This window comes from Rhineura floridana, chromosome 5 (genome assembly GCF_030035675.1).
Source record: "Rhineura floridana isolate rRhiFlo1 chromosome 5, rRhiFlo1.hap2, whole genome shotgun sequence".
In the NCBI taxonomy this organism is placed as follows: domain Eukaryota; kingdom Metazoa; phylum Chordata; class Lepidosauria; order Squamata; family Rhineuridae; genus Rhineura; species Rhineura floridana.
Genome location: NC_084484.1, coordinates 149,729,774 through 149,755,943, shown reverse-complemented (window position 1 = coordinate 149,755,943; position 26,170 = coordinate 149,729,774). Strand labels below are relative to the sequence as shown.

At 44.3% G+C, this 26,170-nt stretch overlaps 1 protein-coding gene across 1 annotated transcript in view; it reads left to right on the top strand.

Annotated features, from left to right (window-relative positions):
* Nucleotides 1-358: 358 nt before the first annotated feature.
* Nucleotides 359-26,170, top strand: part of NBEA (neurobeachin) — a 318,923-nt gene continuing 293,111 nt past the window's right edge. Inside the window, exon 1 of the mRNA XM_061629722.1 lies at nucleotides 359-1,202. Within this exon, the coding sequence (XP_061485706.1) occupies nucleotides 864-1,202 (339 nt within the window). The 5' untranslated portion in view covers nucleotides 359-863. The remainder of the gene's footprint in view (nucleotides 1,203-26,170) is intronic.

Here is a 26,170-nt window from a genome sequence, read left to right as displayed (position 1 = left end):
ATCTGTCCACGTCTCCACGGTCCTTGCGTGGGGCCCTAGTGAGGTGGGACCAACTGCTTCCTATAGACATCTTTTGCCTCCATGTCTTCTCTCGTGGCAGTTGCTGTGTCAACGGGGAGAAATGGGGACTTGTGTCTGTCTCTCTAGCAGGCAGGCGAGGGAACCCAAAAAAGCAAAAACGAAACCCTGCGCAGTTGCATAATCCCCTCACAGTCGCAACAGTACGATCTACCGCCGCCGCCTGGACTAAGAAGGTGGACGGCGGAGGGAAAGAGCCTTGGTGGATGAGTAAGATCCGCTGCTCGACCGTCTTTCTTGGCGCGAGTGAGGGAAGCAGCGAGGGGAAGGAGGGAAAAAGGGGCTGCTGAGGGAGCTCGGCCACTCCCCCCACGGGCTCCGCAGCGCAGGCGCCCTGGCGGCTACCGCAGGCAGGGGGCGGCAACATGGCGGAGTGAGCGGCGGCTGTAGCGGCAGTGGTGGTGGCAGCGGCGTTGGCGTTTCTGGCACCACAACAACAGCGGGGGCTGCAGGGCGAGCTTTCCGCCGTCCATCGCTTTCTTCAAAACCTCTCCCCCTCCCCAGCCCTCGGCCGGCTGTCGGTCTCGGCCGCTTTGTTGCGGTTCTTCCCGCCGCTGCTTGAGGGGTGAGGGCAAGAAGCGGCTTCGGCTAACGGGGCAGCGGCGCCCATAATAATCCCTCATTATAGAGCCGAACGGGGGAGCGGCTCCCGGGACGGCCCTTTGGCGGCGGCGGCGGCGGCTCGGGACCGGGCGCTGCTGCAGGTTTGCCGCTGCGGTGGATGCGCAGCTTCTCGGGCAGGGCGGAGCGCGACGGCAGGTAGTGTTGGCAGCAGGCAGGGCTAGATGGCAAGCGAGAAGCCGGTGTCGGGGCCGGAGCTGCAGCCGCAGCCGGCGGGGCTCATCCCTGTCGGAGCCAGTTGCAGCGGCGGCGGAGTTGGCGGCGCTGGGGGAGTAACAGTAGCACCGACGACGGCGACGGGAGGAGGTGGAGGCAGCGGCGGCTCGGCGGCCGTAATGGGGGAGCTGAGGGCGTCGAGCTCCGGGTCCGTCGTGCTACCCGCCGGGATGATTAATCCGTCCGTGCCCATCCGCAACATCCGCATGAAATTTGCCGTCTTGATCGGACTCATTCAAGTCGGGGAGGTCAGCAACCGGGACATCGTGGAGACCGTGTTGAACCTGGTAAGAGGGGTTCCTGCCGGAGCTCCAGAATAGGGAGCTCTGGAGACAGAGAGAGAGAGAGAGAGAGAGAGAGAGAGAGAGACTCCCTCACGCGCCCCCCACTTGAGACTCCTTTTGGGCCTCCCCTCCCTCGCACATCCAGCCGCCTTTAGCTCAGGAGGTCCCTAGCTACTCCTGTGTCCTCTTAACTGCTTGGTCATCCTCTATCTCACCCTTCCTCTTCCTCCTCATTTTGGTCCAGATGTCTGTACTCTTCCTGAGCTGTCTTCCCTCTCCGATCCTTATCCCCAGTATAGAAACTCAAGGGAGGGGCTTTCTTCCTGAGCAACTTTGTCATTTACCCTGGGAGGTCTCCCTTTAACTTCCTGTGGCCCTTGAAGAGCTAGTTCCTATGGCCATATGTGCCTGCTCTGTTCTCCTTAACAAGCTCCTGCCCCCTCTCCTACTCATGGCATCCTTGGTGACTCCTCCTGCCACATTTCTCATAGCCACCTTGCTACCGTTCCCAAGGCCTGAGGGACAGAAATCGCTCACCTCCGGAAGTGATATCTTTTCTTTACTGTAAATTAGTGGTGACTTTTCTTCCATCACTGACCCCCCCTTTTTTGGCCAGCATAGTTTCACTCCCTTCTTCCCCTAAGCTCTTGTCCCAAGTTCCCTTCAAATAACATTTCCACCCTGTGCTTCTGACATGTACAATGTACACTCCATCTCCATGCAAATTTTTAGCAAATTTGCTCCTGAGTAGAAGAGTGTATGGAATACTGCTCTGTTGCATTTAACCACCCAGTTGTAATTGTGTTTCTTCAAATGCATGATCTGAAAAAGTTGATTTAATTTTATTATTCTCAACTTTAGGTTCTCTTAGCAGTATGGTCTTGTGACTATAGTCTGCTGCCAAGTAGAGGGATTTGATAGTACATCTATTTTTAATTGTATAAGATTAAAGAACAGCCCCAGATGGCATCTGTCCTCTGTTGCTGAAATGTGTGAATGAGTTAACCCTATTACCTTGCAGCCAGTTGGGTTTGATATATTGAGAAGAGGTTTTGTCTCTTACAGTCTATTGATTGGGTGGGCTTCCACTATTTTGTTGCACTGGGTAGCTTAATTGTCATCTTTTTTGTTTGAAATAGCTTTCTTGCCCATCCTGTATTTCTAAATGGTGCTGATCTGTCCCGCCACCCTGCCCGCTGTTCTCAACACACTGCAAAAACATTTCATTTTACTTAAATTAGCTCATAGTCATTTTGTCATGCAAGAGTTAACTGTAAGGTTGTACTCTACCTATATTAGTGGTTTGGAAATCTACAGAAACCAAATGAGACTGGAAAATGGGGTCTAGAAATGAATCTCTTTAATTATGAGACATTTGATACCTCTCTTGAATGCAAGATTTGCTGCCGCAAAGCTGATGGAACAACTGAATGAATGAAAATAGCATGTTCTGGATATAAAATGAGTAGCAAAGCTGCTGCATGGCAGATACCTTAAAATGCTCTTGCAACAGAGTTTTAATTATTCTATGGTAATTTTATGTCAAAAGCAGGACCTGAAATAGTTACATTGCTCAGTTTGAAGCATCTTTAAGTCTGGTAAATATTTACATCTGACCTAGGCTGACAGAATGGTAGAGCTGTTGCACACATTCGGAGATGGGTTGTAATATTTGAATCATAAATGAATAAGAAAGGGATTCATGAGGGGGCTGAGGAGTAATAATAAACTATTAACAGTTCCTCAACATTAGTATATGTTAGTTTTCAAAGCTATCCTTTCTAATAAACATCTGTATTTTAAGTTGCTGTAACTTGGTGTTTTTGAAGATACTGCTCATTTATTTCAATGTGGCAGTAGAATGTTAATACATAAATAAACAATTTCAAGGAAATCATGCCCTGAAGGCAAGGTGCTTAATCTATTTTTTTTGTTCACATCTTTTGTTTTGGCAATTAAACCTCTGGGAACCTGTTGATGTATCAGGAAACACTTCATTGGTTCATAAGCCAGTCACTAGTTTTGTTGGGAGAGTGTCTTCTGACACTGATTATAAATATATAGAATTCTAATTCAAAGTTATTCTTTTTCTTGCAGCTTCTGTTGTTGTTGAGGACGAAATGTACATACTTGTTTGTGTCCAGCTATATACACAGGATATAGTTCCAGTAAAAGGGAAATTTCCAAAGCTGCTTTGACAGCAATTTATTTTGTACTAGCATTAACTCTTGCAACTGTCTAATGGGATAGGAAAGACAATTAAGAAAATATTATGTAGCTTCCTTTTTGGTACAATAAATATCTACTGAGAACACAGCTTTATATAAAGGAGCATAACTATCTCCCAAGGAAAAGACATTCTGTTAGGAAGCAAAATTATAATGGTTTATTTCCAGCTACTACAAAAGGTCACTGCTGCTGCATCATTGATTCAAATTTCATGCAGTTAACATAAAATTAATTTCTTTTATATTTGTATAGGGGAAGCAGGCAGGATAGGCGGAAGCCTGACAATGAGAAAGACTGGTAGTCACACTGAGCAGGTTTTCTGTAATTGTAATGTGAATGACTGAATGTCTGTCTGATGTGGCTGATTTTTGGATTATTTGAAGATACTACTGTGTGTATATCTGATAATCATGTCTTCAGTTATTCTGTTGGTTGCATAGCAGTAATTCTGAAGTACTCTGCCTGGAATGTTTGTGTTGGAATTGATATTGGAGTAGTCTTCCAAAAACCTATGTCTCACATTAACACCTGATGAATCGTTTTCGCAATTTATCTTGTGTGACAACATGACCATTGGATTATGTGTTGGAAACATAATGTAATGGAATTTGAGAGCTATGTTTATGAACTGCTTGATTGTAAGGACAGAGCATCTGGAAGTTAAAAGACTTGAATTAGCACCTCCATACAAAACATTTTCAAGTTTCACAGAAATCAGTACAAATGTGCTTAGAATAACAGCCTAAATTGTAGTTGCTGTATATGTTTTTAAACTACCCCAGAGCCTTAGGTTTGTATTGCATTTGCCACTAAATACCAGGCCCATAATTGAGCATTTATATAAAAAATGTTTCTAGTGTGTGATGGTGAAGAGCCAAAAAGAATATGTATTTGAGATTAATATTTAAATACAAAATGTGCTTTGTATTTTTTATGGTTAAACCTAGGCAGGTTTTAAAAAGTCGTTGTACAATAAAATATTTGCTATTTCATGTTAAGTTTGTACTTAATGTTATTCAATTCTGAATAGTGTGCTCGCATTTCAAATTAGTGGATTTTCTGCAAAGTATGGATGGAAGGGTTTGATCCTTTCCCAGTCCCTGCTTCCTTTAATGTATGAAAACTGTTTAAATGTGTGTGCAGTTGATAGTGTCATGTAATGGCTGTGTAAAGTAGGTCTTCCTGTTGCTAATGAAAGTAGTACCCAGTTTTAAAACTATGAAGAAGCAATTAAATCTTTGTTTAGAATGACAGTATTGAGATCCTTCCCCTTAAGAAGTGCTGTGCTTACAAGGTTCTACAGGACTTGGTGCTGGTTGCAGAACTGCTTTAGATTTAGGTCAACTGAAGAACATCACAGATGTTCATATTCCTATTACCAATGAAATTCCAGTGTGTGTATGTGCATATATACCTAATGTTAGTAATGTGTTCACATCTACAGCAACATCACATCCGTGTTATCTGTGGAAATTACTTTTGAAAAGTTAAATCTTAATACAGTACTTGATCAAAAATTGAAATTTATTATTTTTGTTTTGTAAAATTCAACAGGAAGTTATACTTGTTTTCCAAAAGACTGATTAGCATTGTTGATTTATTATATACATTTTTCATTTTTATGACATCACATTTATTTTATGTATTTGTTCAGAAGAATTTATAAATGCTTTAATTAAAGAATCACTAAGTGGTGTACAGAGAACAACTTAAAACAATTATCAATATTTAAATAAAATCAGAAATTTTAAAAACAGATATACATAACTTGTTACACATTTCAGGATAGGCGTGATGAAACAAAAAAGTTTTTAACAGATGTCTGAAACAGCCTATTTATGTTTTATTCTCTAGGAAATTTTATTTCAAGCATAGATTTTAAATAACAGGCATTTTTAAGAGAACTGTTCAGTGATATAGAAGGCAAAATGTGGAGGCATAGATAAGCAGTGACCATTCAGAACTGGGTTGGCTCTTATTAAACCTAGAGGTCTGCTCATTTGACTCCTTATCCTTTGACTCTGAGTACATGTCATCTATAGGTTAGAAGGAAATCAAGTAGAAGCTTCAGATTGTTACTGTGAACTTTAATAAACTTTCAGCTTTGAAGTACAGGTTTATGTTGAACCCAACAACTGGCTTCATAATGAGAGCTACTATATTCTGCATATTCTTGCCCTGACTGATGGTTATATCAATTAAAGGTAAAGGAGAGGGGTCTGATTTGCTTGGGCCTAAAAATCCCATAAAAAGGATGTGAATTTCCTATCTGAGTGTGAGGAAAATTTAAAAGATAGTTGAACCATTGACCTCCAAAACTAAGAACATAAAAAGAGTCTGCTGGATCAGGCCAGTGGCCCATCTAGTGTAGTATCTTGTTCTCACTGTGGTAAACCAGATGCCTATGGGAAGCCCACAAGCAGGACCTGAGTGTAACAGCAGTTTCCCCTCCTGTGATTTCCAGCAACTGGTATTTATTTATTTATTTATTATTTGATTTATATCCTGCCCTTCCTCCCAGCAGGAGCCCAGGGCGATATTCAGAAGCTTACTGCCTCTGACCACAGTGGCAGAGCGCAGCCATCATGGCTAGCAGCTATGCATAGCCTTATTCTCAATGTATTTGTCTAATCATATTTTAAAGTCTTCCAAGTTGGTGGCTGTCACTGCCTCCTGTGGGAGTGAATTCCATAGTTTCACTGTGTGCTGTGTGAAGAAGCACTTTCTTTTGTCTGTCCTGTTAACTTCCAACATTCTGCTTCATTGGATGCCCATAAGTTCCAGTCTGATGAGAGAGGGGGGAAAACTTTTCTCTGTGTACTTTCTCCATGCCATACCTAATTTTATATACTTCTATGACACCTCTTAGTTGCTTTCTCTAAAAAGCCCCAGATGCTCTAACCTTTCCTCATAGGGAGTTTCTCCATCTCCTTGATCATTTTGGTTGTCCTTTTTTGAAACTTTTCCAACACTTGACAACAAAAATGATAAGCAACTATCATAAGTATTGTGTTTTAAATTGTTTTTAAAAGATGTATTTTAAATTGTGTTTTTTTCGGTTATTGTAAACCGCCCAGAGAGCTTCAGCTATGGGGCGGTATACAAATTTAATAAATAAGTAAGTAAGTAAGTAAGTAGAACTGATTGTGAGAGTGTAGTCTGGCATTTCACCTCTTTATCTGAATCCAGTCTCATATAAAAAACTGAGATGGGATAAATCTAGAAAAAGCATTTATTCCTTAAACCAATTTTCTGTTGTACATTATGAAATTTCACAGTCGGAATCCTAGAACATGTTTAGTTGCAGCTAACTAGAGTTGCACCAAATGACCAAGCTCCTCTCCTTCCTCTCTGCATACTATTCAATGTGCACTCATGCTAACATTTGGTGGAAGCAGAACCCCCAACCTTTCCTGCAAAGAACTAGCATAACTTCTTAGAATAATAGAAAAACACTTACGCATGTATCTTCCAGATCTCTGAACCTTTTCATTACTTCCTGGAAAAGGATCCATGTGAGAAGGGAACTCTCTTCCTAGGGAAGCATGAATGGCCCCTTCCTTGCTGTCCTTCAAAGACTTTTTTATTCTGACAGGCTTTTGGACTAGAAGATGTTTAAGATAGGACCTCATAAGGTCTGTTGTATTTTCTATGGTCCTATTCTTAATGTTTTAAATTGTCTTAGTATTTTAAGTGTATGTTTCATGGTTTTAATGTTACGAATAGTTTAATTCTATTTTACTTGTATATTTTTGTATGTTTTTTATCTATGTGTAGTTTTTATTTGTAAGCCGCCCTGAGTTCCAGTTTTGGAAAAAGAGTGGGGTAAAAATAAAGAGTAATAATAATAATAATAATATAGCAAGTGTGAGAGGGGATTGCAGAGAAGTGAAATAGTGGCAGGAGGAGTATGTGCATCACTGCTTAGCAGATACTTATTTTGATAGGGTAGATGGCATTTATTAGGATCCCCTTGCATCAAATGTCTGGCGTGGTGAGAGATCTTTTGCCTTAAGTTCTCTGTGCACTGCACATGTCAACATGCTTTGGACCTAGATATCTGAAAGACCATCTCCTTCTGCATGAAGCTATGCACACAAGTCACCAGGAAACTCCTCCTACACATCCCAACACCCTGAGGTGGAGAGGACAAGGACACAATATTGTTGTAAAGTTTGCATGTATTTTTTGCTATGATTACTGGACTATGAGTACAAATAGTGTGGCAGACCCAGAAAATGCTGTTGTCAGTAGATCATTAGTGAGCATGACCTTCTTTCCAGATTGACAAAGCCCCATCTGTCTGTTCATATGATTGCACCCCCCTTTCTAGTTTGAATGTGAACCTTGTGTGATTAATCTGTGCCCCAAAAGAAATAGAACATTTCACATTATACTAACTTCTAAACAATCAAAAGTTATATGTATTGTTAGTGGTATGCTTTTAAAAATATTACTATTTAAGTAATATCAATATTAGCAGTGAAGTATTCAAGGACTTAGTAAGTAGTACAGAATTAAAGTATCATTTCCATAAACAGCCATTTACTATGCTGTATCTGATCGAGAGCTGAACTACAAAGCATGAATAAGAAGTGACAAAGCCTATATAACTAGCTCAGGACATATGAACGAGACAAAAATTCCATTTGACAGTCCCTTCAAAAGTAGCTTGAAATATTCAGTTTCTTAAAATGAGGCCAAAGTAGCCTTCAAAACTAAAAATCCATAGTAAAGATGCATTAAGATGTGTTTAAAAGTAAACAAAGCACTTTTGAGACAGTATAGAAAGTGCCTTCACAATGCTCTTTTGTTAGTATTAATAATGTCATGTTTTATTTTGGGATAGTTTGTGATTCATTGGAAGTAAATTACTATTATGTAACTGATTATATTCTGTGGAACAGCATTTCACGTTACTGTGTGATAGTTATGAAGTAGCAGATCCTGTGAAGTAACAGGCTACTACTCTATTTAAATAGGAGAGTGGTAAAACCAACAACATTAGGATAGAATGTGTTTGAAATTTCAAATCCAGATTTTTCATGGATATTCTGGGATATGAGGGCGATTATAAATTTGAACACTAAAGATAATTTGTGGACCAGGCGTTAAGTGCGTCTGTGGGTGAAAGCAATGAAATAATGAGACCAGAGACAGATTTGGGGCAAAACAAGGCCACAAAACTTTATCGATTACAGCAGCTGGAGGGTTTGGTTTGGCATAGGGCAGGATCTTTCATTACACAGCCCACCTGCTGTGAGATGTGTGAGCCCCACCCTCTGGCTCCAAAGCCTGGGGGGGAAACCTGGGAAGTTGGGCCCTCCCACACAAGAAGGAAAAGCAAAGGGGGGTTGGGGTCTTCCTTGGTGTGGACCAATGTTGGAGGCCCCTTGCCAACTGGGGGGGTGCCTCCACCCAAGCTAGGGCAATGGGTATCAAGGATGCACCCCACATCCCTTAAGGAGACCCCCTTAAAAGGGAAGCTGGGGGCTGTGCTCCCTGCTTTCCTGGATTAGGATCCTGCCCATTGCCAAATTCCTGCCAAGGATGTTTTGACCAGGGCTGTGGCGTCGGTATGCCAAACCTTCGACTCCGACTCCTCTATTTTTCTACTGTCCGATTCCGACTCCTTCATAAATGGCAAATGTGTAACTAGTAATAACAAATTTACTGTAGTAAAATGGTAGCACAAGGCATTTCATCACCACCACGTGAATCATCAGGCTAGATTGATAGAACATAAAATATATTTATTTGATTAAAATTTCTGAACAAGAAAACTTTCCTAAATTCCTATGAAAGTTTTTATTTTGAAGTCGGAGTCGGTACATTTCTACCTACTCTGACTTTGACTCCACCCAAAATTGCTTCTGACTCCACGACTCTGACTCTGACTCCACAGCCCTGGTTTTGACAAGTAAGAGAGGAATGAAACCAAATTAAAGAACCTCCTGCTATGAGGAAGGCAACCCCACCCCTGGAATGGCCAATAATCCTGAGGGCAAAATTCCTTCTTAGCCCTGGCAAACATCAGCTCACCAAGTCTACAGTGGCGGGTGGTTGGGAGAATCTAGGCAAACCAGTAAGTAAGCAAGCGTGAGTAGGAAAGTCTTCGTTGGAATGGCTGAAGAGAATGGGGCGGGATCTCTTAAATAGCCTGCAAATGGAAGCAAAAGGAGCTCTTATGGGTCGAGCTCTTGTGAGAGCCAAGCAGACAGCTGTTTGGCCCTCGCAGTAGCATCCCTCTGCAATGGCTCTTTAATGCGCTTGAGGCACGACACCCGCTGAGCTGCAGCTTGGGTTCCTGGTGAGCTTTCTGTGCTAGGCAAATTATTTCAAAGTTCATATGGGAACTGCTTAAATTGCCTGACAATCTCTCTCCCTCTCTAATAATTTCTAAGGAGTATGTGTACTGTAGTTAGAGTGTTTGACTGGGATTAGGGTAATCAAGGTTCGATTCTTCACCTGGCCATGAAGCTCATTGAGTGACCTTGGGCCAGTCACAGACCCTTACCTGCTTTGCCCAGATGCTGTAAGAATAATGTGGGGCAGGGGAAGAATCACATATACTATCTTGACCTCTTAGGAAGTATATAAATTAAATGAAGACATTTAGTTATCATAGATTTTTAATGTATGGACATGTGACCAACTTGAAATAATGCATTGTGGCCCACTGGGCTAGATTCCACTATAGCCATACACATAGGGCAGTATTTAGGTAAATTCTTGTGCTAGTGGAATGACTTCACTAGCTAAGGGGATATTCCCCCCTCCTCCCCCCCCATGCCCTGTGCCATCCCCATATCTGCTCTAGAGGGTTGAGGGAGCTTCAAGAATAGATTAAGGGTGTGAGCAGGGGGAGGAGAGGGAGAGAACATTCTGTTGAACTGACAGAATGTTCAGTTTAGCGCTATGTTGATAGAACAGGTTATTTTGCTTCCTTGGGACTTGGAGATTCTTAACATATATTTAACATAAAATAAGCAATTATGGTACCTTGCAAATAAGTGGTCAAAAGCTACTTGCTGACTAGTTAGCATGTCTACACATACTTAAGATTTTGGTACACTAAGAGTGTGTTGGTTTAGTTAATTTATATGACATTTTTTCATGGTGACCATAGAAGAATAGAGTCATAGAATTGAAAGGGACCTTGGAGAATCTGCAACTACAACCTCCCTGACAGATGGCTGTCTGGCTTCTACTTAAATACATACAGTGAAGGAGAACTTACCATCTTAGGAGGCAGTCTGTTCCATTGTTATACAGCTTTTACTGTTACAAAGTTTTCCCTAATGTTTAGCCAAAATCTGCTATCCTGCAGTGGCTACCCATGGGTTCTAAACCTGCCTTGTGGAGCAACTTGTCCAGAGTGGCTCACAATAAACATAAAGGAAATTTCAAAACATTTACAGTTTGAATGGATTAAGCACCTCTTCACCTGGAGGCTGCTATTCCTCATCATAGATTAGCAGGCACATGGTTATTTACAAACTTGAGTTATAGACTGAATTACATGCACAATTAATAGGTGAGATGGGAAACTAAAAAGACTGTGTTGGAATCTATAGCAATCTGATAGATTGGCCTTGCCAGATTTAAACAAAAGCCTGGGTGAGGAGCCACCAATACTGTTATGTAGATACCCTAACTCTTACAGGAGCACCACTTAAGTGCATGTAAGTGTGCATGGAATTGAAGCCTTAATTTTTAAGCAGCCAGGAATTGTACAGTGTGTGTGTTGTATGACATGCTTTAATGCCAGAGGATGTGAAGGATACTGGTACCTGTTTAAGAGTTCATGAATATAGAAAAGTTAAATGTCTTCTTTGATACATCATAGAATGGTAGAGTTGGAAGGGGCCTATAAGGCTGTTGAGCCGAACCCCCTGCTCAGTGCAGGAATCTAGCTTAAAGCATATCCGACAAGTGGCTGTCCAGCTGCCTCTTGAATGCCTCCAATACTGAAGAGCCCACCACCTCTCTAGGTAATTGGTTCCATTGTTGTACGCTCTAACAGTTAGGAATTTTTCCTGATGTTCAGTTGAAATCTTGCTTCCTGTAACCTGGGTCCATTATTCCATGTCCTGCATATTGGGATGATCGAAAAGAGATCCTGGCCCTCCTCTGTGTAACAACCTGTCAAATACTTGGAGTGCTATCATATCTCCCCTCAGTTTTCTCAACACTCAACATGCCCAGTTCTTTCAGTCTCTCCCCATAGAGCTTTGTTTCAAGTCTCCTGATAAACCTTGTTGCCCTCCTCTGAACCCGTTCCAGTTTGCCTGCATCCTTCTTAAAAGAGTGGTGTTCAGAACTGGATACAGTATTCAAGAAGAGGAATAACCAGTGCCAAACTGAGGGGAAATAGTACTTCACGCAATTTGGAAACTACTGTTATTGCAGCCTAAAATAGCATTTGCTTTTTTTTGCAGCCACACTGTACTGTTGGATCATATTCCACTTGCCATCAACAAAAATTCCAAGATCCTTCTCATATGTAGTATTTCTGAGCCAAGTATTCCCCATCTTATAACTGCATTTGGTTTCTTTTTCCTTGGTGTAGAAGTTTGCACTTATCCCTGGTAAATTTCATTCTATTGTTTGTAGCCCAATGCTCCAGTCTATCAAGATCACTTTGAATTTTGTTTCTGTCCTCCAGAGTATTAGCTATCCCTCCCAATTTTGTATCATTTGCAAATTTGATAAGCATTCCCTGCACCTCCTTATCCAAATTATTAATGAAAATATTGAAGAGCGCTGTGCCCAGGACTGAGCCCTGCAGTACCCCGCTTGTTACCTCCCCCCCACCAGTTTGAGACAGAACCACTGATAAGCACTCTTTGAGTATGATTCTGTAGCCGACGGTGGATCCATCTGATAATTGTTCCATCCAGCCCACATTTAGCTAGCTTGCTAATCAGAATATCATGAGGCACTTTGTCAAAAGCTTTGCCAAGACTGAGATATATTATGTCCACATCATTTCCACGGTCTACTGGGGAGGTTACCCCTGTTCTTGATAAAGATACCTACCTTTGGTAGGATTTGTTCTTGATAAATCCATGTTGACTTCCAGTAATCACTGCATTGTTTTCAAGGTGGTTACACATTGACCGCTTTATAATCTGTTCCAGAATTTTCCCAGGGATTCATGTCAGGCTGACTGGTCTGTAGTTCCCAGGTTCCTCCTTTTTGCTCTTTTTGAAGATAAGGACAACCTTAAATGTAAATGTACTTCCTTCAAGTCGATTCCTCATTTTCTACTCTGGCTTGGATTAAATTCCAAGATGGAGAAAACTTCCCATCCAAATACCCTTCCCCCAAATACCCTTCAAACTTTCTTTCTTCCCACCTCTCCCATGATCCCAACAAACCTCCCCCTTCACAGTAAACCAACTTACCTGCTGGCAGGTTGACAGCAGCAAGCAGCCATTGGGAGAAGCAAGAGGCAAGGTCTCTCCATCTTAGGGATGGAATAATCAGTCAATTGCAGTTCTCTCAGTTTCTCATTTTTCCATTCTTAAATACAGTTCTACACATTTCTGCAGCAGTCTGTGTTTTTTTAAAAAAATTCTCATGAAAATTCTCCAGCATTTTAGTGCAAATTTTGCCTAATAAACACATTTTTGTAGGCAGTTTTAACTAATGTACGCATTTTTGCATGCAATCTCTCCTAATATAATGCACTGTTATTTTTACTAATGCATTGATTTTTATGCACCCTTTCCCCTAATATATGCATTTGTGTAAACATGCTTTGGTTGGAGAACTACAACGCAAAATTTCAGATATATGTGAATTTTGAAGGATGGCTGGATGACTCATATTGTTTCAGAAAGTGCAAATTTGATAGCTTTGGCTTCGTTGGTGAACTAAATCAAATTTCTGCCCCTATCCCTACTTCCTCCATACTGGACATACTGTTTGGTAGCACACCAGGGTTAAAAGCCCAAATAGCCTTGGGAAATGTAATTTTCCCAGGGATGACTGCAATGTTCTTGTCTCCACCAGAGTGCCCCTGCTGGCCATGTCAACCAGTCAAGCAAAACTTAAAGGGAGGGAGGAGGGTGCTGAAGAAAAGAGCTGCAGGGGAGGGAGGGGTTACATGGTTAAAAAAGATAAAAATGTACTGCCTTCAAGTCGATTCCGACTTATGGCGACCCTATGAATAGGATTTTCATGAGGCTGAGAGGTAATGACTGGCCCAAGGTCACCCAGTGAGCTTCATGGCTATGTGGGGATTTGAACCCTGGTCTCCCAGGTCATAGTCCAATACCTTAACCACTAAGTCACACTGGCTCTCAAGGACAACCTTAGTGCTCCTTTAGTCAACTGGTACTTCACCCATCCTCCACGATTTTGCAAAGATAATAGACAGTGGTTTCAAGAATTCTTCAGCGAGTACCTTCAGGACTCTAGGATGCAGTTCATCAGGTCCTGCAGATTTGAACCCATTCAAAGTGATTAGCTATTCCTTAACCATTTGTCTATCAATCTCAATCTACATACCTGTCCCTTCACATTTGCCAGGAGGGGCATAGACCCTCTTGTGGGAGAAGACTGAGCCAAAGTAGAAACTGAGCACTTCTGCCTTTTCTTTGTTACCATTTTCCCATCCTCATTAGCTGTGCCACTATTTATTTTCTCTGTCTTTTACTATGGATGTACCTGAAGAAAGCTTTTTTGTTGTTTTTAGCATCTCTCGCAAACCTCAGCTCATTCTCAGCTTTAGCCTTCCTAACACCATCCCTGCAATTCTGTGCTACCTGTCTGTACTCTTCCTTTGTGGCTTGGCCTTCCTTCCACTTTCTGTATGTGTCCTTTTTTGTTTGCAAGCAGTCTCTAAACTTTTTGTGAAGCCACATTGGCTTCTTCTTCTGTCTTCCCCCTTTTTTCCTTGTTGGAATTGTTTGCAATTGTGCCTTTAGAATTTCCTTTTTTACCAACTCCCACCAACTTGGACTCCTTTTCTCATTAGGGTTGTTTGCCATGGAACCTTATTTGTCATTGTTGTGAGTTTATTAAAATCAGCTTTCCTGAAGTGCAGGGTATGCAACTTAAAATCAAGAATTCAAATATAACATGGTCATTTCCCCCCAGAATTCTCGTAATTGTCATTTCATCCACAAAGTCATCTCTATTGCTTAGAATCAAGTCAAGGATAGCTGATCCTCTAGTTGCTTCTTCCACTTTCTGTAGGAGAAAGTTATCTCCAACACAAATCAGGAATTTCTTGGAGGGGCTGTGTTTGGCAGAATCTGTCTCCTGACAGATATCCGGGTAATTGAAGTCTCCCCATTACCATTGCTATAGCATGCCTCTTTGAAACATTGGCAATTTGCTTTCCAAAAGTTTCATCCTCGCCTTCTCCTTGATTGGGTGGTCAGTAGTAGACTCCATGTTCCTTTTATTCCTTGCCCCATAATGATACAGTGTTCATAAATCTATAAACAGATATTCCACATTTCTAGAAGTTCTGGCCTGGGACAATACAGACTGGTTAGAGCATAGGTCTTCAACCTGTGGGTTGCCGTCCTGAGGTGGTTTGTGAGGCCAACTAGTTTGGTCACACAAACTGACAACGAAGGCCACACTCTTATTCCCATGGAACGATTCCACGGGCAGGTTAACAATTCCAAACCGTGATCCAACATAGAGAGGGATTATTATTATTATTATTATTATTATTATTGGGTACAATCAGGAAAGAAAACCACAGATGTGGGCTTTGCAGTTGAACTTGAGGACTCAGAAGATGTCTGCAGATAAGCTCATTATAACAATTAGCTATTTGTAAGAGAATTCATTAGCTTTCCAACACAGTTTTAAGATTTTTTAATTTGAAAAGTTAGAAAAAGGTGGCATGGGCTATCTTCATGGCATTATAAAAAGTTTAAGCAACCAGTCTGAATGGGCTATCACGTGAGAATACAATACAGTGAGAATTAGTGTTGTGTGGGCACCTTTCAAAAAATCATAATGAAGTTTTACCACCTTACATGATACTGATTTTTGGTCTTGACCCATGGACTAAAGTTTCTGGAGGAGCAGCATAGGGAGACAATTTTAATCCGGGGGGGGGATAGTTAACAGGGAATACCTTGCTTTGGCAACCCCAGAGATTGAGACATTGTTAAGATTGTTTCAAATCTTCAGGTGTTAGGTCTGTTCTAAAGTTTTTGCCCTGCTTTGTATTTTAATATGCACACTCTTGTTTTAATGGTTTTATTTATTTATCTTTTTAATACTCAAATTTTATTATATGTGTTTTTAATTTTTAGCTACACTTTTTTAGGGCAGCATACACAGGAACATAGGAAGCTGCCTTATACTTAGTCAGACCATTGTTCTGTCTAGTTCAGTATTGTTTACACTGATTGGCAGCACCTCCCCAGGATTTCAGACAGAATTCTCGCCCAGCACTACCTTGAGATGCTGGGGAACCTGGGATGTTCTGTATGTAAATCAGATGCTCTAATCCTGACCTTTCTCTAATCCTTTCTCTTTAAAAATTTATACATCTTTTAAATAAATAAAAACAAAATATGTTTGTGGAGCATCACACAACAGGGCTGCTGTTCAAAGAAAAAACTTGAGAGCTCCAATGGGCATGGGTAAACCTTTACAGCAAATAAAATAGCTCTTTATATTGTTTCTAGTGTGTTTTTAAAAACCTAGATTAGGGAGCAGATGAACCCTTGAATGTAATTCTGATATATTAGTTGGCACTCATATTCTAACAGATGGGCATGAATGTTTCACCTAGAGAATTATGCCCTCAGATAGAATATAGACTGAGGGGATGAACTCCAACTAAAAACTAAAACAGCTGTCTGACCAAACGTTCTGTTTATGTAGTTAAAAGAATTGTGCCATGGTTAATCCAGCTTTGATGTGGATTAAATTTCTGAAATAAAAGAAAAAACTAAAAAAAATATGATTTTGGATGCAACTGGTCCACTTCCTGTAAAAGCTAGTAGGGAAAGTCTCATTGATGTTAAGGACTGTAGATAACACCCCTTTTCTTTAGTGTTGTCTGGGCATGTAATTGCCTAGTGAAAAAAAATGGTGAACCTCCTGGAGAAGATTTTCTCTGCAGCATATATTGGAGAAAGCAGAGCCGCCCCTAGGCACTGGGAAGTGGAAAAGTGGGGCAGTTGCCCCGGCCCCTGCGCTTTGGGGCCCCCCGCGCATGCCACACTTGGTGATCTGCGCCCCGCTCCCCACCTCAAACAAATAAACAAAAAGGCAAGTATGGCGGAACTGACTGGAAAAAACTACACCTCCCATCAGCTCCCGCAGAGGCCCTCCCTCTGGTGTCATGCCGCTTCCCCTCTTCTGCAGTCACGTGCACGGGGATTTCCCCTGCTCTCTCTTCGCTGGTGACACGCAGCATCCCGGCAGCCAATGGACATGGAGGGGCCCCCCTGCAGCGAAGCGCAGCAGAAAGACGCCATCAGATCCTTTGCGGAGGAAGGGCGGGCAGGCAGGCAGGCATAGCCCTGAACAGTGGGGGGAACCCCTTTGAGAACGACCCGGGGAATCCCCTCCAGGTGCTTGGCTTCTCTTTCCTTTCCACTCCGTGTGACGCTTTTTCCGGGGTAAAATGGGTGCTTACCCTGGTCTCTGATGTATACTGAGGTAACATGGGTTGTTCTTTGTTTGGACATTAAACTCTTTGCTTCCTGCAACCCGTCTCCTGCCCGTCTTTTTACGATGCCTGTGCCTGCCCTCGCTTCTTAGTTCACCTCGGTTTTAAGCAGAGAGGTTCAGCCTCCCCTTCCCCGGTAAGTCAGTGGTGGAGTGCAGTAACTCGGGATCCTACTCGTTCCTCCCTTTGGCTCGTAAGCGGTTGGTTGTGCTTCCCTGTTGCTGGGATTGTTGGGTGCTGTTCGCTCTCCATCCGCTTTTAAGAAATAAATCAAGGCTTTAAGGGGGAAGCTCAGTGGTAGAGCAATGTGCCTTGCACGCCAAAAGTTCCAGGTTCAGTTCCCGGCATCACCAGGCATGGCAGGAGGAGACTGCCTGTCTGAAACACCAGAGAGCTGCTGCCGGCCAGTGTAGACCATACTGAGCTAGATGGGCCAAAATTCTGGCCTAGCTATAAGGCCGCTTTTTGTGTTCCTATTTAAGTCAGCCCTTTAATCCAGAACATTGAGGACTGGAATCTTGCTTTGTAGCTCAGTTGGGTGGAGCATCTGCCTCGCATGCAGAAGGTCCCAGGTTCAGGCCCCAACATCTCCAGAACTGACGCAGGAGCAGCAAGTCTCTGCCAGACTGCCACTTATTAGAAGCAACACCTTTACCTAGAACAGGCTGTAGAGACGGAAGGTGCATATATGGACACCATGACATTTCTCTCCCTGTGCTAGATTTGAGAGGGACTTTATTCCGATAATCTTTTGCAAACTGCTGTGAGAGCCTTTGAGGCTATAAAGCAGGACATAAGAATTATACATAAGCGCCCTTGAGAAGTGAAAAGGGGCAGGCAGCGATACCACATCGGGCAGCCTACAAGCAAGGCAAAGGACTTCCCTCCCCTTCTAGTCTTTTCCACAGCATCTGGGTCTGAGAATATAGGATGAAGGAACGGGAAAGGAGAAAAATCTTCTAAATAAATTGTACTCACCTGCCCTTTTCTCGCCTAATTTAATTTAATTTAATTAGGTTGTCCATCCTGGCCGCACATGCCCAAATCCTATTTCCTCCCAAAGTGCTGCACCCTCATCCCCCTTCCTATATTTTATTGTAAGTAAGCCAAAGCAACTGTAAATGAAATAATCGCATATTCTTCCCATGCCTCCATCCTCCCTCTCTCCGTTGTCCCCCTGGGTCTGTGAGTCTGCCCCTTGAGGTTTGGACCTGTTATCTCTGTTCTTTGTACATGCGTATATATTTTGTTGACTCCACTTCTGTCCATGTGGTGAGGAGTGGTACTTCCATTGCCCACCCATGAGGGCCCCCGATCTCTTCTGTGTGGAAAATACAGGCGTGGAGTATTTCTACATGTCCACCACAAGCAAGACTGTTTTGCTTTGGGGAAGGTGAACAGAGCTTTTGGACCTTTAACAGCTGCAGTGACAGGCAGCCATTCAATGGGTGAAGATTTTGTGCAATTTCTATGCTGGGTGAAAGCTTGACCTGTTGAATATATATAAATATATATATATAGAGAGAGAGAGAAAGAATGTGCCCCCCCAACTATGCTTTTGCCCTGAGCCCCGCACATGCTAAGGGCAGGCCTGGGAGAAAGAGGAAGAAGTGTAAGAAAATGGTGGAGGAAGTAGAGTAGGGAGTGCTGGAGGAATGAAACATTGCAAAGAAGTAAGAACAGAAAACCATAACTAGTTCTGTTTGTTCTTCAGTATGCCAAGTAAAAATAATTGGGAGTTCAAGTGAAGGATCAGAGAAGGGAAAGTGGAATTTATTATAAGTTCTTTAAATGTTGACCATCATTAATTAATTATAAGCTCAACAAACGACACAGTTGTAAGTATAAAACTATAAAAGGTTTTACTGAACTGCTAATATTTATTCCATAATGGGAAAATCTGGGCCACAACCCAGCCAAAGCTAGGCACTTTAGGCAGTGTATAATATCCAGTTAAATTGTGCTCAGAGTAGTCCCACTGAAACCAATTGACTTAAATTACTTAAGTCCATATTTCAGTGGCTTTACTCTGCACATAACTAATATCTTATATCACTCATTAGCCAAGAGTCTCTTTATCTTTATTACTAAGTCTTCTGCCATTTGCACTGGGGCATGGAAAATGGAAGAAAAAGTGGAAGTTTCTCCCAGTCCCCCCCTCCCTGGTCCTCTGACAAGCAGCATCTGTCTTATTTGTGCTTCTTTTGAAATCCCCACTATTCATTATCTTATCCAAATCTCTGTGCAAGTGAAATAAATCCTCCCCTCTCTTCTAAGCTTCCTGGGCTTGCCAGAGGGCCCAAGGGAGAAGCAGAGTCTTTTCTCATTTATTTAGAAGTTTGAAGAAGGAGGAAAAACAGTGAGTTTTTCCCACTGCAACCCCTTTTCAAGCAAGGCAACTGTCCCTCTGTGTGAAGCCCTCTACCAAGTGTAGATGGGAAAATGCAGGTTTCCCCCCAGTTCATCTGCTTTTCTTCAAAATGCAACAGAAGAGCAGATCTGGTTTGGATGCAGCACTAAACTATGGTGTAAACTAGTGTTAGAATAGCTGAGCATTAACTGTATGAGCCTGTTCCCCCTCCTTCTCCTCCTCTGGCACTGCTGTGAAGAGGAGATCAAGTGCATGTGCTTCTGTTTTCACTTAACTGCAGTTTGCTTCATCCTAACTGGGACAAACTCTGTTGAGTTTAAAAGTATAGTGTATCTGAACAAGACAGGTTCAGATATCACAGTTTGTGTGGACAAACCATACAGTAGGGCTGTGCTTCTCAGCACCACACTTTTCGGCGTTCCGCTAATACAGCGTCAGCGGGGCGATCAGCTGGAGAGGGGGCTGGAGCTCCCTGCGCTCCAGCTGATCTCGCCGAGGAGGGGAAGATCAGGTGTAGAGTGCCTGCAAGGGAAGAGGACCATCACCGCCCAGGGAGGGAGAGCCATCTGCCTGCTTTGCTGCTGCTGCTTGGTCAACATCTCTGCTCTCTCCTTCTTGGGCTCCTGCTCTGCACGTGGGCACCTTGCAGGACCAGGCCCCAGGTGGCGTTATACGTGGGAAGAAGAACGGTCTTAGAGTTGGCGTTTGGGCGCACAGAATACGGGACTGTGTCTTCTGTGTGGGTTTGAAGTGGATGAATGGGTGTATATGAGTGTATGTTGTGAGTGAATGTGTATTTTTATGTATATGAGTTTTTTGTATTTATAGTTTATCATGTGCCTCGGGAAGAGATTTTATCATCAAGAGGGGAGACCTGAGGGGGCCCCAATTGCCGTAGTGACGGGTAGAGGGAGGTATGGTGATATGAGAGGGACATGCCAGGTAAGGAGAACGCGGCCCAGACATGTAGTGGCTGTGCCGCGTTCTGGTCCTTCTCATACCCGCAGGGTTGTTGGTTGTTCTATCAGCCAACTCTCAGATCTCCAGTTGCTGCTTTTTAATGCCAGATCGGTACATAATAAAACCTCCCTCGTCCATGATTTGATTGTGGACGAGGTGGCCGATCTGGCATGTATAACCGAGACCTGGGTGGGCGAACAGGGAGGAGTTAGTCTCTCCCAGCTCTGCCCACCGGGGTATCTGGTTCAGCATCATGGTAGATCTGAGGGTCAGGGAGGTGGGGTTGCTGTGGTCTATAAGAGTTCCATCTCACTCATCAAGCACCATGTCCATGCAATCACTGGTCTGGAGTGTTTGCACCTTGTGCTGGGCCAGAGGGACAGACTGGGAATCCTTTTGGTGTACCACCCACCTTGCTGCCCAATGGCTTCCCTAACTGAGTTGACGGAAGTGGTCTCGGAGATACTGTTGAGATCCCCCAGACTATTAGTACTGGGAGATCTCAACATTCATGCTGAGACTACTTTGTCTGGGGCAGCTCAGGACTTCATGGCCACCATGACAACCATGGGGCTGTCTCAATATGTTAGTGGCCCAACACATACATCGGGGCATACTCTTGACCTGGTCTTTGCTACTGGACATGGGGATAGTGATCTGGATGTGGGGAGTTTTACATCTCTCCCGTTGTCATGGACAGATCATTGCTTGCTGAAGTTTAGACTTTCAGTAGCCTTTTCCCTCTGCAAGGGTGGGGGACCTATTAAATTGGTCCGCCCCCGGAGACTAATGAATTCTGAAGGTTTTCAAAAGGCTCTGGGGGTTTTTCTGGCTGATAAGACTGGCGCTCCTGTCGAAGCCCTGGTCGATCTGTGGAATACAGAGATGACCCGGGCTGTTGACACGATCGCTCCTGCGCGCCCTCTCCTATGTAGAGCTCATACAGCTCCTTGGTATACTCCGGAGCTGAGAGCGATGAAACAAGACAGGAGGCGGCTTGAGCGGAGATGGAGACGAACTCCCGACGAATGCAATTATGAGCTGGTTCGTGCTTCTACTAAGCTCTATGTAGGAGCGGCGAGGGCGGCAAAAAAACAACATTTCGCCGCCACTATTCAGTCATCTCTCTCACGCCCACGGGAGCTTTTTAAAGTGGTTCGTGGCCTACTTCATCCAGGCCTACAAGATACGGCAGATACATCGGTAGCTCGATGTAATAAATTTGCTGAACACTTCCAGCATAAGATTTCATGCATTCGCCGGGACTTAGACTCTTATTTAATAGCAGTTAATCCTACTGAGGTGTCCGGAGCACAGTCTTGTCATGTTTTGTTGGATGAGTTTCAGTTGGTTCAGTTCGAGGACGTGGACAAGGTGCTTGGACAGGTTCGTGCGACCACTTCGGTACTGTATCCTTGCCCCTCTTGGCTAATTAAAACTAGCAAGGAAGGAACAGTTGGCTGGGCCAAGGAAGTGATTAATGGCTCTTTACGAGAGGGAGTGGTCCCTGGCTGTCTGAAAGAGGTGGCAGTGAGACCACTCCTGAAAAAACCTTCCTTGGACCCAGAGGATGTCAGCAGCTACAGACCAGTAGCCAATGTTCCGTTCCTGGGCAAGATCCTGGAACGTGTGGTTGCTGACCAGCTCCAGGCGCTATTGGATGAAACCGATTATCTAGATCCATTTCAATCGGGGTTCAGGCCTGGTTTTGGCACTGAGACTGCCTTGGTCGCCCTGTTTGATGACCTATGTCGGGAGAGAGACAGAGGGAGTGTAACTCTGTTGATTCTCCTTGACCTCTCAGCGGCTTTTGATACCATCGACCATGGTATCCTTCTGGAGAGGCTTGCGGAATTGGGAGTTGGAGGCACTGCTTGGCAGTGGTTCCGCTCCTACTTAGCGGGTCGTCTCCAGAAGATAGTGCTTGGGGAACATTGCTCGACACCGTGGGTTCTCCAATGTGGGGTCCCGCAGGGTTCGGTTCTGTCTCCCATGCTTTTTAACACTTATATGAAGCCGCTGGGGGCGGTCATCAGGAGTTTTGGAGTGCGTTGCCATCAGTATGCTGATGACACGCAGCTCTACTTCTCCTTTACATCTTCTTCAGGTGAGGCAGTCGACGTGCTGAACCGTTGCCTGGCTGCAACAATGGACTGGATGAGAACTAACAAACTGAGACTCAAATCCTGACAAGACTGAGATGCTGTTGGTGGATGGTTTCTCTGATCGGATGGTGGATATATACCCTGTCCTGGATGGGGTTACACTCCCCCTAAAGGAACAGGTGCGTAGTCTGGGAGTGGAGTCATCTTAGACTCTTCCCTCACACTTGAGGCTCATGTAGCCTCGGTGGCCCGGAATGCGTTCTACCAACTTCGGTTGGTAGCCCAGCTACGTCCCTATCTGAGTAAGGAGGACCTCTCATCAGTGGTACATGCTATGGTAACCTCGCGTCTGGACTACTGCAATGCGCTTTACGTAGGGCTACCTTTGAAGACGATTCGGAAGCTACAGCTAGTGCAAAATGTGGCGGCCAGACTGCTAACAAGAACTAAGCGGTCTGACCATATAACACCTGTGCTAGCCCGTTTGCACTGGCTGCCAATATGCTTCCGGGCCAGATTCAAAGTGGTACTTACCTATAAAGCCTTATACGGCGCGGGACCACGATATCTGTCGGAACGCCTCTCCCGATATGAACCGGCCCGTACACTACGGTCTACTACGAAGGCCCTTCTCCGGGTTCCGACTCATAGGGAAGCCCGGAGAGTGGTGACAAGATCTAGGGCCTTCTCAGTGGTGGCCCCCGAACTATGGAATGGTCTTCCCGAGGAGGTGCGCCTGGCGCCGACACTATCATCTTTTCGGCGCCAGGTTAAAACCTTTCTCTTCTCTGAGGCATTTTAATTCCTGTTAATTCTAAATTATTATATTTTGATTTTAGACTGTACAGTTTTGCGTACAGTTTTGTGATATTTTTATTGTATTCTTAATGTTCACCGCCCAGAGAGCTGTTGCTAGTCGGGCGGTATATAAGCTTAATTAAATAAATAAATAGTAAAATAATCTCCTCCTCTTCTGGCACAATCAGACTCCTGCACTCCAGCTGATCGTGCCGGAGGAGGGGAAGATAAGCTGTAGTGCGCTACACCTGATCTCCTCTTCTGGCGCAATCAGACTCCTGCTCTCGAGCTGATCATGCCAGAGGAGGGGAAGATCAGCTGTAGTGTGCTACAGCTGATCTTCTCCTCCGGCGCAATCAGCGTGTTAGGTTCCAGTCCACCGCGCTACAGCTGATCCACTTTTTGGTGGTTTTTGCATTTCGGTGGGGGTCTGGAACCTAACCTGCCGTATGAGTGGGGCCCTACTGTAGTTGGTATTCAGTTTTATTTCTCCAGGTTTGGATGAAATGACACAGGTTGGCAAATGCTTCCAATCTCCTTGTGGCCACGTTAGAGGAGCAGGGGTGGAGAGTGCATGAGCACAAAGTTTGTTTATGTAGGAATAAACCAGCCCTCTCAATCTGGTCCTCTTATGTGATGGGGATTGTAATCCAAACATCTCAAGGGCACCTGGTTGAGGAACACCACACTTAACAGTGGTTAGAATTATATTTGATCGCAGCCATTGAGAGTCTGCTTACTAACTAGGATCAAACAGTTCCCTGTTTCGAATGTAATAGCAAACTGGTCTAAAGATATGAGGATGGATTTGCCAAAGCCAGCACATGATGATGATGTGTATGAGGGCCAGACACTGGTGCACAGTTTTAAAAAGTATGGATTTAAAAGCCAGGAAAGTGTGTTGAAACTGGTCTTTATTAGTCTAGTCGTTGCCACCATCGCTGCTGCTGTGCGCCTCGCTGCAGCTGCTGCTGGCCCTGTGTTTGGATTCGTTGGCGGCTGGAGTCGTTTTGCTGCCGTTGGTGCTTTGATCTATGCCTGTTTGGGTGGCGTATGCTCTCTTCATCGGCGCTCTGTCGCTGCCGCTGTTTTTCCGCTGTTGCTCCCCGCTGTGGTCTGTGCCTCTTCCGTCGCTGTCGTACGGCTGGGCGTTGCGGTCTGTTTCGTTTGGCTGCTGTGCTTTGCATTCCCTTCGGAGCTTGTGCTAGCTGCCGCCGTTGGGGCCCTGTGCTTCTCCGCTGTGGTTCGTGTTCCTCTGTCGCTGTTCTAGCTTTTGCGTTGCAGCTTGCGCTTCTTCGTCGCTGCCATTGTTGGGCATCTTGGGCGTCTCCGGCTTCGCTTCGGATCAAGAGAGACACGAGTAACTTGTGGGGGAGCCTGGTTCCTGATGATGGCGGCGCTACTGCGCCGAAAAGGCTAGCTGACACAGCTGATACATCTGACACACCTTTAATCATCTTTAGTGTTGTTTGATGACGAGGCCCTTTCGTTCGAAGAAGAAGGGCTTTGGCATCAGTACCTGTTGTACTGTGTGTGGGAGTGTGTGGATGTGCTTGGCTATCAATGAAGTTTGAATGTATATATGTATGTTTGGTCCTTGATATGTAAATGTAAGTGCGTTTGATGTGTATGAGAGCGTGTGTTTGTATATAGTGTCATTTTATTGTTTATAAGTTTATGGTATTTAAGTTTTATCATGTGCCTAGGAAAGAGGTTTTCTCGCCCATCGGGGGGACTGGAGGGGGCCCCAATTAGTGTAGTGACGGGCAGAGGGAGGTATGGCATTGTGAGAAGGACGTGCCAGGTAAGGGGAATGCGGCCCAGACATGTAATGGCTGTGCCTTGTTCCGGTCCTTCTCACACCCGCAGGGTTGTCGGTTGTCTTATCAGCCAACTCTTGGATCTCCAGTTGCTGCTTTTAAATGCCAGATTGGTACAAAATAAATCTTCCCTCGTCCATGATTTGATTGTGGATGAGGCAGCCGATCTGGCATGCATAACTGAGACCTGGGTGGGTGAGCAGGGAGGAGTTAGTCTTTCTCATCTTTGCCCCCCAGGGTACTTGGTTCAGCATCATGGTAGATCCGAGGGTCGGGGAGGTGGGGTCGCTGTGGTCTATAAGAGTTCCATCTCACTCATCAAGCACCATGTCCATGCAGTTACTGGCCTGGAGTGTTTGCATCTAGTGTTGGGTCAGAGGGACAGATTGGGAATCTTGTTGGTGTACCGCCCACCTTGCTGCCCAACGGCTTCCCTAACTGAGCTGACGGAAGTGGTCTCGGAGGTGCTGTTGAGATCCCCCAGACTACTGGTACTGGGGGATCTCAACATCCACGCTGAGGCTACTTTATCCGGGGCGGCTCAGGACTTCATGGTTTCCATGACAGCCTTGGGGCTGTCCCAATATGTCAGCGGCCCAACACATACATCGGGGCATACTCTAGATCTCGTCTTTGCAACTGGACATGGGGATGGGGATCTGGATGTAGGGAGTTTTACATCTCTCCCGTTGTCATGGACAGATCACCGCTTGCTGAAGTTTAGACTTACAGTGGCTTTTCCCCTCTGCAAGGGTGGGGGACCTATTAAAATGGTCCGCCCCCGGAGACTAATGAATCCTGAAGGTTTTCAAAGGGCTCTGGGGGATTTTCCGGCTGATAAGACTGGTGCTCCTGTCGAAGCCCTGGTTGAACTGTGGAATGCGGAGATGACTCGGGCTGTTGATACGATCGCTCCTGCGCGCCCTCTCCTGTGTAGAGCTCATACAGCTCCGTGGTATACCCCTGAGCTGAGAGCGATGAAACAAGATAGGAGACGGCTTGAGCGGAAGTGGAGACGAACTCCCGAT